The 16,574-nt window shown below is 36.1% G+C and overlaps 1 protein-coding gene across 6 annotated transcripts in view; it reads left to right on the forward strand.

Annotated features, from left to right (window-relative positions):
* PAN3 (poly(A) specific ribonuclease subunit PAN3) overlaps positions 1 to 16,574 on the forward strand; it is a 78,887-nt gene that overhangs the window by 49,840 nt on the left and 12,473 nt on the right. For 5 of the 6 annotated variants that reach the window (XM_053936172.1, XM_053936171.1, XM_053936169.1 and 2 more), the window contains 8 exons: positions 520 to 767; positions 1,341 to 1,445; positions 2,088 to 2,145; positions 3,223 to 3,384; positions 3,546 to 3,662; positions 3,774 to 3,875; positions 11,657 to 11,822; positions 12,236 to 12,323. In XM_053936172.1, coding sequence (XP_053792147.1) covers positions 520 to 767; positions 1,341 to 1,445; positions 2,088 to 2,145; positions 3,223 to 3,384; positions 3,546 to 3,662; positions 3,774 to 3,875; positions 11,657 to 11,822; positions 12,236 to 12,323 — 1,046 coding nt within the window. The remainder of the gene's footprint in view (positions 1 to 519; positions 768 to 1,340; positions 1,446 to 2,087; positions 2,146 to 3,222; positions 3,385 to 3,545; positions 3,663 to 3,773; positions 3,876 to 11,656; positions 11,823 to 12,235; positions 12,324 to 16,574) is intronic. The other variant, XM_053936168.1, reaches the window with a different exon arrangement.

Raw genomic sequence — 16,574 nt, forward strand, 5'->3', positions numbered from 1 at the left:
TATTAATAGTACCATTTTGTGTATTACTAACACACTTATTTGTGTGCTGTATTACTGGAGATATTTATAGCTGTGGAGTTCTAATAAAAGGTACATACATAATTAGGTGAAGTGAGTTACAGCTAAGCAAACTCCATTGACTGCTCATGTAACTGTTAAGTAAACACTCACATAGTCATTAATATTTTATCTTTTTACAGTTTAATGAACTATCTTTTAGACACAGCATTTATTTTGACTTGTCTTCCTTTTTCAGCTACTTAGGTTTTTCATTTCAGTTCTTCATGTATTTATTGTAAGTTCCCAAGCCCTGTTTCCTACAATAAGCAAAAATTTTGGGGAAAAGATATCTGTTCAGTCATGCTCTTACTGTTTTATCTCTCAAGGATTTTTATATCTATATGAAGAGTTAAGTGTCTCACCTGCTCAGAATGTTGTTGGTAGTGGAGGCTGCTTTTCTCAAATTGCTAAATTTTTTTGATGATAGATTTGATCAAGAATGTCTTGTGTTTCTTTAAGGAATGTCACTGTCAGCAGGATCTTCTCCTCTTCATTCTCCCAAAATAACTCCTCATACATCTCCTGCTCCTCGAAGAAGAAGTCATACTCCTAACCCAGCAAACTATATGGTGCCTACTAGTGCCTCTGCGTCTGTCGCTAATGCTGTCTCTCAGCCTCCATCTACTGGCCAGGTGATCCAGAAGGAAACAGTGGGTGGAACAACATACTTCTACACTGATACGACTCCAGCACCTCTCACAGGAATGGTATGTTGGCTTTCAATACACAGCTGTCTGGAGTTTGTAAGTGCTGAGTTGGTTGATACTACAGATGTTATTTTTAATACTATAAACCACTTAATCTGTATGAAGATGAGGCCTTTTAGTTATTTCAGTTATTCTCCAAAAATCACTGAAATATAAGGACCAGAGAAATTTTTATATATTTCTACAACTGTGTAGAGCTTTCTGGGGTTTTAATACAGCAATAGCAAGAAAGCATTCTATATGTCTCAGTGGATACATACATAACGAGAAAACATCAAAAAGTCAGATTTTTTTTCTGATAGGTTAAATAACTCATATTTTCAGTGATGGGGAAAAGGCAGTTGGAAAACTATGGAAATAATTATGTACATACATATATACACATACACCTCCCCCTCCCTTGAAATCTTTAGAAGTGAACACTACATAAAAAATGGTAACATATCTGACAATATATCTGTAACTCGTATGGTACGTGAGGATTTCATAGTTTCAACTGAAAGAGTGAGAAAACTCTTCATTTACTTTATCCTTAAGGACTTTAAAAAACTTCTTGAAATATTTTATTTTTAGGTTTTTCCAAACTACCACATCTACCATCCAGCTGCACCTCATGTTGCTTACATGCAGCCAAAAGCAAATGCACCTTCCTTCTTCATGGCAGATGAGCTCAGACAGGTAAGATGTTAGAGAGTTTAAAGGAAAATTTAATATCTTGGCCAAAAATAGAAAATTGTTAATGGTAGAACAGAAGTAGACACTTGCAATCTGTGCAGTCAGTTTTCCCTGTGGAGAATTTGGAAAATCAAATCTTTTAATAGGTGGAATACAACAGAGGGTGGGGTGAATTACAACATATATAACTGCAATCTAATCTGCATGCCATGATTTACTATTCTGCTCAGTACTATTACTGATGTGTTTTTTTTGGTGTGCAAGGGTTTATTTTCGTAGCATTATTTTAAGCTGAAATACTACTCAGTTTTAAAGTCTTCCACTGAAATGGAAGTGTATGCAGGTGTTAGTTGAAGAGCTCTTCTCAGGGTTCATCATCTCAAGGCTCGCTGTGAGTGTTATTAATTTCAGCTTTACTATAGTAGTGCCAGCTATAGCAAATGTCTTCTGAAGCTCCTTCAACAATTTAAGTATTTTATCATTCAAAATTTGAAGCTATTGATCTTCTGACCCTCTCTGCCCTAGACACATAAATTCTCTATTTTAATACATGTAGCTAGAACTTCAAAGACAGTGTTTTCTTAAATTATCAAAAATAATGAGCTGAATTACAATGTTCAAAACTTAACTTAATTTTTTCTTCAGGAACTCATCAACAGACACTTAATAACTATGGCCCAGATTGATCAGGCTGATATTCCTGGTAAGTAAGTGTTTTTCAAAGCTCTAAACAGTGATCATGTTTTTCTGCAACCATGTACATTCATCTATATTAACAAGCTCTTGCAAAAACTGCCACCTGTTTTTATTTTTTCATGGAGCTTTAATCATCAGCCTGGGCCATGGTTAACCAAATGCAGTGTTTCAGAAATATGAATTATTCTTTCTGTCTTCTATTGTAATTTTCTTCTGTTTTGAAACTCCATAATGGTTAGGAATAGTTCAAATTGTTGAGAAAGGAAAAATCATTAAGACAGTTAAGCCTTGTGAAGAAGAGTTTTGTATTACTTTGTAGATATTAGGTACTTCTTTAAATGATGCATATATTTTTCAAATGTTGGATGTAAACATTTTGTTTGTTTTGAAGTGACTTGGCTGTTATATCAGAGAAGGTATTGTACTAGCTGTCAGGCAGAAGAACCATATACTATATATTGTGATTTGGCTTTTGGGGAATTTACATTATTCAGCTTGATGTAAACAATTTTTGTTTGCAGTATCTTCTCAAATATGTGCATAATATGATAATGATGCAGTTAAAATAGTGCAGTTTAGTGTGAGGGTAATCTCTTAATCTGATTTGAAAACCTTTAGCACTTCTCTCTCCCTGTTTTATAAACCACTACAATAAAACACATAAGACTGATACTTGCTTTTTTTTCTGATGAAAATGCGGTTCTTACTATGGTATGAAGTCTGCATGGAAATTGGTGCTTATGATTGAATCAGTAAAGGAAAAACACCAAAGAAATATCATTTGTAAGGGTGAATTTCTAAGGTAAATGAGAAAATGGCAGATGGAATGGAAATGGCATCTATTCTGTTGATTTTACTTGGTGTAACACTTTTTCTGAGGGCAATAATTTTAGGTCAGAGACTTAATTTCTGGAAACCTACCAATATGTTGTTGTTAAAGCAAAAATAGTGAATTTTAACTTCAAATGCATCTAAAAGTTGGTGGAGATAATTTATATATTAGTGAAAGTCATTTTAATTTTCTCTGCTACTCAGTAATTTTCTCAAAGTCAGCTGAGGCCTCATGTGTTTCTGTGTATTTTAGCAGTTCCTGCGGAAGTGGACAGCTACCACAGTCTCTTTCCTTTGGAACCACTGCCACCACCCAATCGGATACAGAAAACGAGCAACTTTGGGTACATCACATCGTGCTATAAAGCTGTAAATAGTAAAGATGATCTGCCATATTGCCTTCGGAGGATACATGGTGAGAAAAATTGGGTTGTCTCAGCAGGACTAGCATTCCTAAGCATACCAGTCATATTTTAGTGTCTGGTTGCTTCTCAGCAGTTGCAGATGAAATGCTAAAGCAAAAACATCTCATTCTAAACATTATACTTTAAACCATGAGTTTCATTTTTTCCCTAGGTTTTCGTCTTGTTAACACAAAGTGCATGGTATTGGTTGACATGTGGAAAAAGATTCAGCACTCAAATATCGTAACTCTGCGTGAAGTGTTTACCACTAAAGCTTTTGGAGAACATTGTAAGTTTTTTCTTTCCCACTGCCTTTCCCCCCCACTCCCCTTAGCTAATGTGTTGATACTTTTTCCAAATATGCTTGAGTTAGTAAATATCACCTGTTTCTATTTTTAAGCTCTGGTGTTTGCATATGATTTTCATGCTGGAGGAGAGACTATGATGAGCAGACACTTCAATGACCCTAGTGCTGATTCCTATTTCACAAAACGGAAATGGGGTAAGGAAACCACACCATGATGTAATACTTCTATATGCTGTTTCCAATACTTCAGCAGTAAACATTGGTCACAAATAGTTGTTTAGCTTATTTTTTTGGTTAATCAGTTCTGTCATACCGCAAGCTGATTGATATGAGAGAGTTTCTTCACCTCCTATTTGTAAAATTTTTTAAAATTGTCATATAAGTATAAAATTGATGTCAGCATGTAAGGGAATTAAAATTCTTAGAAAGAAAAATAAGTTGGAACAAAATTGGGAGCCATGAGTTCTAGTGTCCTTATTGCAGGTCTGTCACCAAGTAACACCTAACATTTAATGGTGATGATTCCAAAATTCAAAAGATAAGCTATACCGATTTGATGCTTACTGTTTAGATGTCCTACCCTTCTGTTTTTTTTCCTCACTGTGTATTATGAGGAATAATTAGACAGTATTTTATTTGATGATTTAAAATGTGAAGTACTAGTTCAGACAAGAAATGAATTGAAAAATCCATGTACCATATTCTTTTCAGACACCAACTTCACATCTTAGGTCTGAATTGGTTTTTTATGATGTTTATACATAGCTTCAATGGAATTGCTACAACTACATCAATGTTCTTAAATGAGATCTGTCACAGAATGGTCTGTGGCTCAGCAAGTAGCCCAGTAGAGCTCATATGTTTGTGGCTAAAGCCTTTTCCTCTCCAAAGCAGTGTGCTGTCAATCATTCTTCCTGTTAGGACCAGTTCGTGACCCCTGCAGTCTTACAAGCTGCAGTCAGGTGTTTGCAACACAAACAGTGCCATGCTGAGAAAGAGAGGTGGTCACTGCTGAATGGAATCACAGAAAGACTTAAGGTAGAAAAATACCCTGCGGGGCTTTTTTGGACCAACTTCTCTCTTGATGCAGGACCAGCCCTGAAATTACATCCAGCACTAGGAATAACCAGATGACTCTGACAAGGCCTGTTTTTTTTTTTTAATTAGAGAAGATCTTCCCTAAATGTCTTTAGGCTGCCAGCATATGAAGAGAAACAGAAGCTAAGGTTTTTTTCTTTCTCATATCTTTTGAAATTAGAGCTTTTAGCTGTGAATTCAAACTCTTTCAAAAGTTGAGATCTAGAACTTCACTTGGCTATCTTTTACATCAGAGTATAGTGGTTTGGTAGTGTGTGAATATGTTCAAAGGCTTGAAGAAAACCTTATATACGCTCAAAGACTTGTGGATACCTTATATACTGCATAATTCCCACTGACTTTGCACTGAGCTGACCATTATAAGTGCAGATGGAGCTTGATTGCCACCACTGATTTTGGTGGTAATATCTCAGATGGAGGAAATCCTAGTTTGCTGTGTCATATCCTGTGGCAAATCAGAGTGCAATTACAGATTCAGTGAGCCTGATGTAAAACTAATTTGGTGAGATAAAACTGGAAGATCTACTGCTAGGTTAATGACTGTTACGTGCAGGACTAGACTTCTGAGCCTTTCCCAGTCAAGGTTTTCAATTTCCATGTGAATCAGTCCTTGTTATGTTTTTGTATCTCACTAAAGAATCATAGTAGAATGATGTCTGTTCTAGGTAAAATAATAGGAGTTACAATAAAATTCTTTGGAACGCATTCTTTTGTCACACTGGAAAACAATTAAGTTATGGTCCTATAAAGGGCAATCATGTCTCATTAATCTATCCAAGTTCTTTAAAGGAAGATCCAGTAGATAAGTCCTTGGAATTTTCAATGAAGTCCAACAGAGTCTTTAAAAGAGCCTAAGTAGTTGCGTGGCAGAGAAGGTTCTCAGGTCAATGCCTGGTTAGAACATTGGAAACAGAAAGAATGAACAGTGAAGATCACTGACGGGTCTCACAAGAAGATGTCCTGGGAGTTGTATTTCTTAACACATTCACTTGTTTGCTCTGAAGATAAATGGTCTGTCAAAGTTTGCTGGTAATACAAGCAAAAAAATATTGGATTGTTAAAAACAAAGGCCAATTGTGATTGATTGCAGAAGGATCTTACAAGACTGGAACTCCTACTGATAACAGCAGGTGATGTAATGTAAACCAGTGTGATCAAAGGAAAAATGTAACTAGCTTTAAACATGAAGTGATGGCCTCTGTTGTGACTGTTGCCGCTCAGTAGTAGGTCTGGGACCACAGTTAAGTAGATTGAAGAAAGTACTGTCCTCTTGCTGAATAGCTGGAAATAGGTTGATGTAGCTTATTAAGAAAAGGGCAGTGAAATGGTAGACATTGTATTCAAGATGTGTGTGCCTGATAGACTCCTATCTGTAGCTGTGTTCCTCCTCATGCATTTTGAAGGGTGTAGAAGAGCAGCAAAGTTGAGATGAGGTGACAGGGATTATCAAAACTGTGGAACAACTGGATGAAGAGCAGCAGAGTGGAATAATGCTTTTCATGCTTTTAAAGATGGAAAGGAATATAATTGGGTTAAAAATGACCGAAATATGTCCTGAAAAATCATCTGGAATAATGAAGAAATTAATAAAAAAACTTTATTTCTTCCAGCCTAAAACCAAGGACTTACCAATGAAACTAGACAGGTAGCAGATTCAAAACCTATGTAACGATAATTATGCCATGGAACTTTCACAGATTATTGTGGACATTTGCCTAGGTTCAAGGGGGGGAAGTGGGCTTACTCATGGATGAGAAATATTTGGGGACTGCATAGGCATGCAAATCACTGGAGGCTAATAGAATATTCTACTTGTTTATGTTTATACACTTCAGTATTCATTGCAAGCTGATTTTCGTGTATGTGTCTTTGAAACAGGCTCATGGGTTATCTGGACCCTTTGTTTTGCCTACTTCAGCTTCCTTTTATAGGCAGGAATATTATGGGAAATTGGAAATAAGACATCAATGTCTGTTCAAACCGAAGTATTACTTAATTGAGTTGTTGCAACATAACTTACAGGGATATGTAGGGATGATAACTGTCTCCTGACTGTGGCACTTACTACCTGCTCTTTCAATATTTTCAGTAGATAAATTAGGGGAAAAGTCACCCGAATTCCCAAATTTTGCCAGATCTTTCTGCATATCTTTGCTTTAGCCTTTTTTTTTTTTTTTTTTTTTTGATAACTGCTGCTTTCTAGTCTGGTCCTCAGTAGAAAGAGCAATTTAAGAGAGAAAAATAAGATTGCATACCTATAACTTGATTTCTCAGAATTGCCTGCCTTCACGGATCCTTTCTCCATCCCCTCACAGAGTTTCTTGGCCGTCTGCCTGCCTAGAGGAGACTCCCAAGAGAAGCAGGGGAATGGATGGAAGTTGGGTACTCTGCAGCATGAGGCCCAGATTAGTACAATTGCTTATAAAGGTTTTAGGAGGCACAACACTGTGAACCTGATCAGTGAACTCAGAGAATTTGATTTCAGGTATGCAACCTTATTTATGTTGAACACTTCAGTTGGCAACATGAGACCTTGATAGTTAAAAGATGAGGATTATGGTTTACATGGCTGTCTTGCATGTCACTGGTGTCAATGTGGTCAGTCTTGGGTGTTTTCTTCTTGCCATGTTATTTACAGATCCTGTTACAGGACTACTTTGCTAGAGATTTGGTGTGGAGGAGAAAAATAGCAGCTTACATTAATTTTTATACTGTAAACTAATGTCTCTAACTTCTGAATGCTTCTGAATGTCTCTAACTTCTGAATGCAGTAGAATTTGTTGCTTGTGTTCTTTATTCAATGATACCTAGTCTTCCTTCAGATGGTACAGTGTGATACTCTAACATTGTTCTGTCATATTTTACTAAATTTGCATGTTTTAAAATCAGGAATCTGAATTTTCAGTTAATTGCTACTCAAAGTACATTTATTTGAAAAGTTTCTTCTTATGTTATTCTCACTTCTTATATTTCCTCAAAACACTTCTTTGTACTCTAAACATTAAATCTGTTGTTCTGGAACTTTTTGGTTTTCTTCCACCTTTCTTATATTTCTTAGCTTCAGATTATAGCACGTATTAGTGCATTTATGTCTGCCAAAATTATGTTCTCTTTGCATTAGCAAGCTAACCCAAAAGTACTGAAATGTTGCTCTTAACAGACCAATAATTGAATGGTAAACCAAATTCTGACTGTATGTACTTTAAAACTTAACAGCCAGAAAATCATGGCAAATTAACAGTAACTATTGACAGCTGCCAGAAAGGTTTGTCCTGATGAGTTTTTGTGGTTGGCAGAGATAAGCATGCCTTTGTTATGTCCTTTGGTCTGCTTTTAAACACTGAACAATTAAATGCTGATGTGCATGCTGTTAGTAGGAGTTTTCAGCAGCACAGTCTGTTTTTCAGCAAACAAGTACTTTCTGATAAAGATAAGCACGGTCTGGGAAACTTGCTTTGCTTTTGACACATTAATAGTAGTATGTCATGCACAAAAATGGACTTCACTGCTGACTTCACAGTTTTTGCATCCCCATGTGCTGAATGATTTTTCATAAAATACCCCTTCCATTGAAAAAGAAATAAGTTGTGTGATGAGTAGATGAATAGTGTGTGATGAGGAGTAAGAATATATGAATATTGAAAGTCAGCATGATGTTTTTGAAGACAAAGTATCTGACTAATAATTATCCTAATATACCTTTGCCAAAAGCTGCAAGTTTTTCAAAGTAAGCTTGAATTTTCAGTAGCTTTGGAATTTTCACAAAAAAATACTGCTGTGCACTAGTAGTTCAGAACTTTCCTGTATATTGAAAACTGGGAAATGTAAAACCAAACCCCAAGTTTCCCTGAAGGAGAGATGAAGGCCTACTGCATTTCTCTTGTTTTCAGTACTTTAACTTAGGAACACCAAGTAAACGCTGAACAATTCACAGTCTAAATGTAAAAGACTGGTTTACAAGCCTGAGAGGTTCAATTTTGTAAACAGCTGAATCTTTCATTGGGTTTTTTTTTTTTTTCTTCATAACTGTGTGAGAATTGCTGTTTCTTGGCACACTTTCAGTGTTCCTGATGATGTCAAACAGGTCCTTCTGCTGGTGTTCCCAGGTCTTACTTCCCACCCGAGGACTATTCCTGGATTCATACTTGCTCTGGAGAATAGAATTTCATTTGAATGCTTTTTCTAATTAGCAAAAACTTAACATACACATGCACACCGGTGCAGAAGGTAATTTTTTTGTTCCGTTGTCAACAGCATACCACAGAGCTAAAAATAAGTGTCAGCATTTTTACTTATTTATGTTTATCCCAATGTGGTAAGGAAAAATAATGCATAACCTGTGTTTTTGAAATGGCCGGTTTTAAATTTTTAATCTTTTCCATTAGTGACTGTGTTCTACATCACAGACATGAAATTACTGGGAGAGGTGAATCTGCCATGCAGTAGGTGGGAAGAACACAGTCTGAAATTTTGCTTGTTGTGGTCATAGATTCAGCCTGTGGTGGGAAGCCTTTGCAAATCAACCATGGCATCTCTTAAAAAAAAAACACTTTTTCAAGTAATACTCTGAATATTTGGGTGATGTTTACTTATATTCTTCTGATGTTTTTTCCTTGTGTTCAGCACTGTTTGGAAAGCTTTCCAACTGTGTGTTTCTCCTGAAGAGCAAGCTTTTGGGTCTCATCTCCTTGGGTCTTTGTTCAACAGATAGATATGTACAGATAGATATGTACAGATAGATATGTACAGATAGATATGTACAGATAGATATGTACAGATAGATATGTACAGATAGATATGTACAGATAGATATGTACAGATAGATATGAAAGAGGGCATTTCAAAGCTGAATCTTCCCATGCTTTAGTTTGTATGTTGAGCGTAGGTATATGTGGGGTGCAGCCAAGTGGTGTGAAAACAGCAGCCTAGATTTGGCTGTAGCCTCAAGTAAGTTTTTGCAGTAGTAAAATAATGTTGCTTGAGATTTTCTGATAGATGAGGAGAAGCTGTGTCGAATTGTGGTCTTTCAGTGTATATTAGATATTTTCTTGGTTGCATTGCCTTAATTTGAAAATCAAAGGGCAGGTGCTGTTATACATGCACAAAAATAACTGACAAGTTTCAGCTTCTCTCTCTCTTTGGGATATGATAGCAACATTTCTGTTTTAGACTTACTTTGTACAGACGTAACTTTCTTACAGTATCCATACACATCCCTGTTAAACTTACTACTCATGTTGCTGTTCATCAGATAAAAAGTGCATTCTACAGCAAGTAGTAAAGAGATTCTCAACTAGTACAGGAGATTGTATCTTCTCAGTCATTTTATATTATAATTTTTGTCATTCTGATGAAGAGAGAGTTATGAAGGAAAAGTTTGCTACATGAGACTTGGAATGATGTTTTTTGTGGGAAGCAATTTGCATAATGATTCATCAGGGGGCCAGAAAAAACAAACAATATCTCATTATATTCAGCTTTCAGTAGACATGCCAAGCTTATTGCTTTTTAAAGGAGTCAGCATTTTGATCTTCATAATCTAAACCAAAGTACCTTAAACCTGAAAAGCAAACTAAAATTTCGAAAATGGACAAAACAAAGCACAAATGAAAGCTTGTAACATTCCCAGCCCATCACCCCAAAGTCAGTAAAATTTCCAAGTAAAAAGTTATCAGGAATGTGTTCCACTTTTTTTTACTGTGCATATATTTTGTGTGTGTGTATGCATGCAAGTATACACATGCTTACTTTGATGAAATGCACAGATGTTGATATGGTCGTGTAGGAAAAGGGGAAAAAAAACCCCCAACCTCAAAAAATCAACAAGAAACAAAACAACCCAAAAACCCCAAACAAAAAAAAATCAAACTAAAAAGAAATTAATGTTCAGAGAAGAGCGCAGTCTGTTCACAGCGAAACCAGTCAAATGCTTACATGATTTTACTTAATACTGATGATATTAATCGTCTCAAAATAAGCAAGATCAGTACTTAGGCAACCTCTTGAAATATCTCTTGTGGTTTGTTAAATTGAGATGTACTGTCTTACTCTGGATGTATTTTCTTCTGCTTCAACTTTGTGCAAGGCAAACAATGCCAGCTTACTTGAATTACACACATCATACTTAAAATAACATTTGTTATCTATATCTTCATTTTTTCATGTGTGACTCAGTGTTACTCAAACTGTTTGCAATGTAGGATTTAAGTGTGTGTTTGCAAAGATTGAGTTTTACTTTTGAAAGGAGAACTACAAATCTGTTTGGAAGGGGAGTAATGCATTTCTTTCATATGACCCATGGAATAGGGGTCATGCAGTGATGACTTGTTAGGGAGCTGTGTCACAACAGAACATAAGTGAAGTTGTGTTCAGTGATGTTTAGCCTCCAAATCTTTGTCTGATTGGCTCATGTAAGTTGAAATTAGCTTGTTGCTTTTATCTTATTAGATGATAGAAAATGTTTAATTGGGAAGCCTTCCTGCAATAAAGGAGGTAAAATGTTGCAGCTATTGTGGTACATACTTTTTGTTTCAGGATATTGGTGTTTTTACTTCTGAAGTAGCTGCATATTTTGATGTACCATCTACTTTGAGCAATTTCCAACCAGTGCTCATTGTCAACTTCAAAACATCATTTCCCTGAATATGAGAATGAAAATAATAATGCCTAATGAATTGTCAGCATTTTCAAAAAACCACATGTGAAACCAACCAATGAAGAAAAATCTATTTCCAATCTCACCTTTAAAGCAACATAGATGTGTCTTTCAAAGACTCTTAAATGAAATGAGTATGTGAGTGAATTGTATGATTCAAGATGTTGTACTTTGCTTTTTGCACAGCAGCCTTCCATTGATGCTCACAATGTTTTGGTTCTAGGTCAGCATGATGGACCTCTGCCACGGCAGCATGCGGGGTTGCTTCCAGAGTCTTTGATATGGGCATATATTGTGCAGCTCAGCTCTGCCTTACGGACCATTCACACAGCAGGACTGGCGTGCAGAGTTATGGATCCAACGAAGATTCTGGTAACAGGCAAAACAAGGTAATGAAAGCATTCAGTCTCACTGTGCTCTGTGCTCCTGGCAGCTGCTGTCTGTGCCCCTGATACATAAAGAGCTACTAAGTTCTCTCAACCGGCCTGAGGCAGTGTGCTAATGATTGTAACTTCAGTTTTTTAAAGGTCTTCTGAAACATATTTTGGGAAGACTTATACATTATCCTCAAACTACAGATCAGACCCACTACTGTCAGTTTAAGAATTTGTTTATTTATTTGTAAACTGAATACTGTCTGTGCATTTTATCAAATAGTAAAATCAGTCTTTTCTGATGCATAGTAATTTGCTAAGTACTGATGGCTTTTATCATATCAAACAATTCAATGAATGCTGGAGGGAAACTGAGAAACCAATAAAGTTTAATGGCAATTTTTCCTTTTCTCTTCTTGTTCCTAAAGGTTACGAGTTAATTGTGTTGGAATCTTTGACGTTTTGACATTTGACAACAGTCAAAATAATCCACTGGCATTAATGGCTCAGTTTCAGGTATGACAACACTGCCAGTTAGGTTGGTGGCTTGGCAAAGGGATTACTGCAAACCAGTGTGATTCCTTTTGGAAGACAAGTACTTTAATTAAACTGTAGTCCAGTGTATCTATCTGTAAATGACTGTATTTTTTCATTCTGATTTGGTCTTGGTTCTCCCATACACTATTCAAATTTGCTTGTAATTTATAAATGTAAATGCTCACTTTGATATCTTCTGCCTCTAAAATTTCAACAAGCTCACCGAACAGGTTGAACTATAGTATTTAACAAACTGAAGTCAGAAAAGACTGGAAATAAAATTTTCTAAAGGAAGAAGAAGAAAAATCCTACATTTAGTGTTAGAGATAAAAAATAATGATTCAGTAATAGTTTTTGCTCTGTCTTTTGTGATTTTAACATAAATAACTAAGTGTTGAATACCTGTTGAGAGGAGTAAGATATTTCAATTAACTGCATTTAGACCCTCTCCTCGTGCCAAAAAGATTCTAGTGTATCTTTATTTTGGGCTCCTAGTTTTTCCGTGCTCTCCTGGTGTTCTCTGAAGCGTGGACTCTGCATAATTCCTGAATTATGAAGAACCCCTTTAGACTTAACAAAAACTGTTCCACAGTCATCTGGAGCATCACTGTGTACAGGAGTGCCTCTTTCCCTAACTTCCCCTCAGGGTAAAGTACGTTACTTCAGCAGTCATCACATACCCTGTCTGTACTGGGAGTGAAAGACTACAGTAGGGAGTTGGATTTAATTTATTTTCATTAATTGACTTTATTCACTGTGAGAACTGCTTATTCAGTCTTTAAGTAATAACTGAAATGTTTGAACTTTGGCCAGCAGAAACTAACTTGTTGGAGTCCTAGAACGTAACTTTTTTTTTTTAATGATACAGTAAAGCAGTTTGCAGTGTGCTTTGAGGAGTACACCAAAGGATTTCATGCTCCCACACACACACACACACACACACACACACTCAGCTGTGTATCAGTGGGCTTTTGGTAATAATTTAGTGGAAAACAGTTGAGAGAAGATGAAAATACATGTAAGTAAGGGATTCCATGCCTAAAAATGTAACGAGGGTTTTTTTTTAAATCTAAGTACTTCTCTATTTTAATTTCAGCTTGGAAAGGGATCCTCCTGAGATATTTTGACATTCAAGTAAAGAAAAACATTTAAAATACTTGAAGATACAAACCTAAAAATACTTGCAGGTACACAAGTCTGTCAAAAGCACTTACCACCATAGCAACTCAACACATGGCAGCTGACTTGCTTGATAATGCCTAGTTTTTTTTAGGGGGAATGGCTTTTCATGTTTTATATGTTGTTAATATTCAAATTGTTTAGGTTGCTCTGCTAAACCAGAAAACAAATACTCCTAAATACTTAGTTTGGAAGGTCTAAACTGTGATTAGTAAATACAGTATGGCATTTTCTTTTGTTGCTTTTTCTAGAAGGGCTAGGCTTTCACTGCCCATTTTCTTCCTTCAGAGGTGCCAGACTGGGTCCATTCCTTGAAATTTAGGAGTCATTTCTCATACTCTACCTTTGTTTGCCCTAGCCAGATAAAATTACAAAATAACAGCAGCTGCTCATCCTTTTTCCTTTCGATCTATGACCCAGTTCCTGAATTCCTCTGGGACTCCTGTGGCTGTTAAAAATGTAGGTTATCTCTTGGTTTACTGCCCACCTAATATGCATTTCCTTGTTGTTGTCTTTAATGGAGAAAGCTATATTTGTTAGAGTTTGCCATTTTCTGGCTATTCCCATGGATTATATAAAGAGAGATTTTTGGCCAAAACAGTGAGGGGCTATGTAAAAGGAATGCAATTGTTCTTTACAATCTGTGTTAAACTCATTAATCTCTACGGTTATTTAAGACTTACATAAAGGCAACAATAAAGGAAGCTAAAAAGAAGTAAATGAACTACGAATGGCAACTTTGAAAAAAAGAAGTAAATGAACTACGAATGGCATTGAAATAGGGGTTAAACCTGGATAAACTGCAGCACGTGACTTCCTGCCCTGCCGCAGTCCATAAGGCTTGTGTCAGTCAGTTGCAAGGTACAGATGGGAAAGGTAAATGGTGATACAGGAAACAGTAAAAATATTTAATAAATACTTCTGTATTTGGAATAACATGTAAGTCCTCCCCTTTACAAATATAAGAGAACGTAAGTTTTACTGTTTTAACAAGGGCTATAAGGTTACTTTTGCTTAAAGTAAATATTTTCAATTTAGCAAACCAAAATAACTTTCATATGCACCTCCCCAAATTTAAAGAAACTACTTTGAAGAGATGTCTCAAGTACTAATATTGACTCTAAAAAACCCACCAAAATGTAGGAACTTAAAGGTACTTCTAAGGACAATTCCAGAGCTTATCCTTTTATGTGAATCCACAGAACTAAAGTATGGATGAGCTGCTACTGATCCAAGCATGGCAGTGGATCAGGATAAACAAAGCAAAATAAAAAAGTAGTGTTGGTTTCAAAGTGTTTCTGGAAAATGGATCCTGTCAAAAAAATGTTTTATTTGAATAGCTTACATATCTGGCTGGTAAAATCAAGTATATAAAATGTTGAGGTATCTCTAGGGCATTTGGCATAGTGGCACATACCTAATTAATACAAAAAAAAAAAGAAAGGGTACCTATACAATTAACATTTAAATTACTCACTTGATATGCTTGAAATTGACTTGGTAACAGGGATACATTAATGAAGAGGGCTGTTTCTGAGTTTATCCCCTAGTGCTGGTTTTTAGTGAATGTTATTTAATAGCTCTATCAATGAACTAAATGCTGCTAAAATCCTTACAAAGCTTTCAAGAGATAAAAAAAAAAAAATAAGTTGGTACAGGTTACAGTTATGAATTGAATTACTAATTAAATGGTTATTAATTGCATGCAAGGTGCATTTTTGAACAAAAGGCTACTGCAGCTTAGAAGGTGTAAAGATTTTCCTTGAAGAATCAACTTAGTATGACTTCATAGTCACTGTTGACAGTTAACCATAGCAGAAGTTTTCTGTCAGATCTGTGGCAAAAGAAACTTAAGTGATCCATAGGAGCATGCAAACACAACAGAGGGTATAAACAAGGAAATGATTGTACCTAATATAGATCTGTACCTTGCACTGGCAAGGCTACTACAGGAATGCAGAACAATATATTTCTGGTGTTCCTGCTGCAAGGAAGTCTAGTAGTTCTTGCGTGCCTTCTTTAACCTTTCTTTGCCTAGGAACAGTAAGAGCTGAATCTGCTGATATTTTCTGAAGATAGGTTAGGACTTAATAGGCATATGTGATTGCTTCCTTACAGCTCCTGGGAAGTCATGTCTGAATGGACAGAGTGGGTCAGCAGATGGTAGTTTAGTTGCCTCTAAAACAGTAATCTGACTCTCAGAAGTCCTGAACTTGATGGGATCTTTCCAGCTTGTGATACTCTGATTCTCCAGTCACACGGGAAGAATATTACCTTTGTACCCCTGTAAAACTTAAAACATTGGGTATTGTGATAACATTTTCTTTCAGGGTTTCAGCTAACAGTGAATAGTGAAGTGCCTCCAGAGAGCAGTTCATCTGACTCAAAATCTGAATTGTCTTACAGAATTACAGCTGTGTCTTAAATTGATCCGTCTCTTGACTGAATGCTTGAAGTTCCTAAAATAAGTGGGATGAATCCAAGACACTTTTGTGTCTAAAACAAGCTAATCATTGGCTGTAATTTGAAAACTGTGTGTTTGGGGATGCATTGGGGTGTGGTATCCTCTCTGCCAGTTCTTCTGGTAGACAAAATTTGTGAAACAAGAAAAATTTAAGGTTGCAAGTCAAATGCTCAAAACTCCACAAATTTAGAATTTAAAATTTCCTGTCTGATGTTAAATGTAAGACTTTCTCAGTCATTTCTAAAATCTAATGCAATCTGTATTATGAAAGCACCTGTGCAAAGGAAGACAGAATTTTCATAGGATCTTGCCTGTATGTTTTCATTGTCTCAGGGTTGTGTGATGATTTAGAATTTATATAGGATATATCCTTATGAATGACTAAAAGTTGAAAGATATTAAGTGTAAAGTAGAGGACTGCAGAAAGAAGTACAACTGTGGTTAATGCAAATGCATATTTCTTCCAAGACCTTTTGGAGGAAAAAATCATAATGAAAATGCCATTGTCTCAGGTGACACATTTCTAGATACTGCACCAGCAGAAATCCTCTGTTTAGAACCATAGCAGTGTTCCCTGCTGCTGAAAT

Source organism: Vidua chalybeata, chromosome 2 (genome assembly GCF_026979565.1).
Source record: "Vidua chalybeata isolate OUT-0048 chromosome 2, bVidCha1 merged haplotype, whole genome shotgun sequence".
Taxonomy (NCBI): Eukaryota; Metazoa; Chordata; class Aves; order Passeriformes; family Viduidae; genus Vidua; species Vidua chalybeata.